At 37.0% G+C, this 2,493-nt stretch overlaps 1 protein-coding gene across 1 annotated transcript; it reads right to left on the bottom strand.

The window, feature by feature from the left end:
- Positions 1-848: 848 nt before the first annotated feature.
- Positions 849-1,677, bottom strand: LOC113355362 (histone H2A.1-like). Its single transcript, XM_026598198.1, has 2 exons — positions 1,396-1,677; positions 849-1,265 (listed from the first exon to the last, which is right to left on the bottom strand). Exons 1-2 carry the CDS (start codon positions 1,594-1,596, stop codon positions 1,020-1,022), a joined length of 447 nt encoding a protein of 148 aa, XP_026453983.1. The 5' UTR covers positions 1,597-1,677; the 3' UTR covers positions 849-1,019.
- Between the last annotated feature and the right edge of the window lie 816 nt (positions 1,678-2,493).

Here is a 2,493-nt window from a genome sequence, read left to right as displayed (position 1 = left end):
CTAATGAGGCCTATTGCAAATTTCTGCTGTTTTTTTTTTTTTTTTTGCTCTTTATGTTTTGCCTTTATTCATTTAACTGTTTAAGTTGTGTAAGTGGATTTACATTATAGGCTTTATAGCTGTTGTTTGAATAAAATCTATGATTGAGCAAAAAAAAAATCCCTTACATGAAGCATTCCATGATGCTGGAAGAAACCGATTAGATACCATGGACCTTTGCGTCAGACAATCCGAAAGCAGCTCGGAAGGTTACGTTCATTGAGAGTATAAACACCACTAGTTGGCCAACATTAACAGGTGACCGGCCCGGTTTGACGTAATACAGTTTCAATTTTGGAATCAACTACTTCCTTTGCAGCATTCCATCATTCTTCAAGTTTATACAAGAGTTTCATGACACTGAGTTTGCATAGCAGCCTCAAAAGCAGAGCGTCATTCACAGGTTAGGTACTTGATTGCACCATTTGCAGATCTGTCAGAGAAGATGTTGTACAAGCAATTTCAGATGTGGTAACAGATACCATAAAAGATTATCGATGCAAAGGCAAAGAATTCCACGACACCTCTTACCTAGATCAGCTAAACTTTTTTGAGAAAATGTCAATCCTAGTAAACTGGAGGAAGTCAAGGCACACCATTTTGATCCAGTATCATCAGCTTTAGACTGGGAGTTGGCTTTTAAGACAATGTTTTGTGGTACGGCTACTATAGATGCAGCTGTTGTTGAACAATATGAAGCTAAAATTAGGTGATGTTCATGTTATGTGCTGTGCACCAAGATGTAAAATTTCAAAATGCTTCTGTGAGATTAGATTGAAAAATAGGATTTCAAGCAATTGACAACTGAATCTAAATTTAAAGATTGATTCCATTGATTTGATATGAACATGAAAAACCCACTACAGAAAGAGATTACAAACCCTAAAATCTGAATCATTTAAATCAACAAAATGACTTCATAACCCCAAAAAGTTGAACCCTACATTTCATTACAGATTACTTTCTAGATCTAGAAGATCTTACTTCTTCTTTGGAGATTTAGCAGCAGTAGATTTTGATGGAGATTTTGGAGTACTGGCAGCCTCATCTTTCTTCTTTGGTAACAAAACAGAGTTGATGTTAGGAAGAACACCACCACTAGCAATAGTAACACCAGAAAGCAATTTCCCCAATTCCTGGTCATTCCTAATCGCCAACAACAAATGTCTTGGGATGATTCTTGATTTCTTGTTGTCTCTGGCAGCATTTCCAGCTAATTCCAATACCTAAAAACCCAATTCAAAAAACAAAAACCCAAATCAGAATCAGAATCAAATTCATTGAAAACCCAGATTCAGAATGAAGAAAAACAGTAAAATTAATAAAAACTAGGGCTTGTTTGTTTTATTTTTTTACCTCAGCAGCGAGATACTCAAGAACAGCAGCCAAGTAAACGGGAGCACCAGAACCGAGTCTTTGAGCATAACGACCCTTCTTTAAGAAACGAGTGATTCTTCCAACTGGGAATTGAAGTCCAGCTTTGGCTGATTTTGTTACTGCTTTCTTTCTATCACCACCTTTCCTTCCTCCCTTGCCAACCTTTGCTGTTCCTTCCATTGATAATAACTTAAAATGTTTCTAAAGAAAACTTGAATTCTGAGAATGAGCGAGGATTGCTGGGAATCGTTGAGAGATAGAATTGGATTCGTGAATGAAACTGTGCTTGTTTGCTGGTTATTTATATTGAACCAGCGATCCGTGTGTTTCATTATCAACCAATAAGATTACTCCAATTCGCAGGAAAATCTGACGGCTAAGAGATTAACACGTCATCGATCCGTATGCTTAAAAAGTTCTGGGTTACGAAGGCGGGAATGGATAAAATTTTGTTTTTAAATTTTAAACGTAATGAAAAGACGAAAGAATCCTTATTGTGGTGGTAACATGATATGGCTGAGCAGCCCAAGTTTGTGCCGCCTGCGTGTGGTGGTATCCGTATCCCGTGTTGTACAGCATTGTGTATTTTACATGTGGATGCCTAAAGTTTTCCTGGTAGAGCGAGATTTGGAATTAAAAAAAAAAAAGAAAAATGACCCAAAAATTATGAGGAAATACATGGGTCATGGGTGGAATACTTAACCTGGCATTTTTAGGGGCGACCTCAAAAGAATTAGGGGCGACACAAAAAGACAAAAAAGGTCACCCAAACGTAAATTTAAGCTACCCTTATCTTCGATTTTACAAAATGGCCGATATGCCCTTATATAATCGGTAGCAAACACAACAATCGGTAGTCAATATATACTAATTAGTCTCCGATTATTGTGTGCATATTTCGGCTAATATGCCATTCTATAATCGGTAGCTAAAATAACTTATAAACTTACCGATTATAAGTAGCCCCAGATTCAAACTTGGCCAAATTCCATAGGTTTTGAGGGTACACAGCCAACCATAACCATTTGGTTTCGTGTTTTGGATGTAGCCATAATCGTAAGATAAATTGGTTACAAA

The sequence above is a fragment of the Papaver somniferum genome, chromosome 3 (assembly GCF_003573695.1).
Source record: "Papaver somniferum cultivar HN1 chromosome 3, ASM357369v1, whole genome shotgun sequence".
NCBI classification, from domain to species: domain Eukaryota; kingdom Viridiplantae; phylum Streptophyta; class Magnoliopsida; order Ranunculales; family Papaveraceae; genus Papaver; species Papaver somniferum.
Note: the sequence above shows the minus strand (reverse complement) of the source record. Positions and strands in the feature narration are given on the sequence as shown.

What these genes read in the sequence shown, in the direction of transcription:
- LOC113355362 (XM_026598198.1), bottom strand. Translation starts at nt 1,596, where the DNA reads ATGGAAGGAACAGCAAAGGTTGGCAAGGGAGGAAGGAAAGGTGGTGAT. An exon ending in TTGAGTATCTCGCTGCTGAG is followed by an intron (nt 1,266 to 1,395) that starts GTAAAAAAATAA and finishes TTGGGTTTTTAG; the next exon opens with GTATTGGAATTAGCTGGAAA.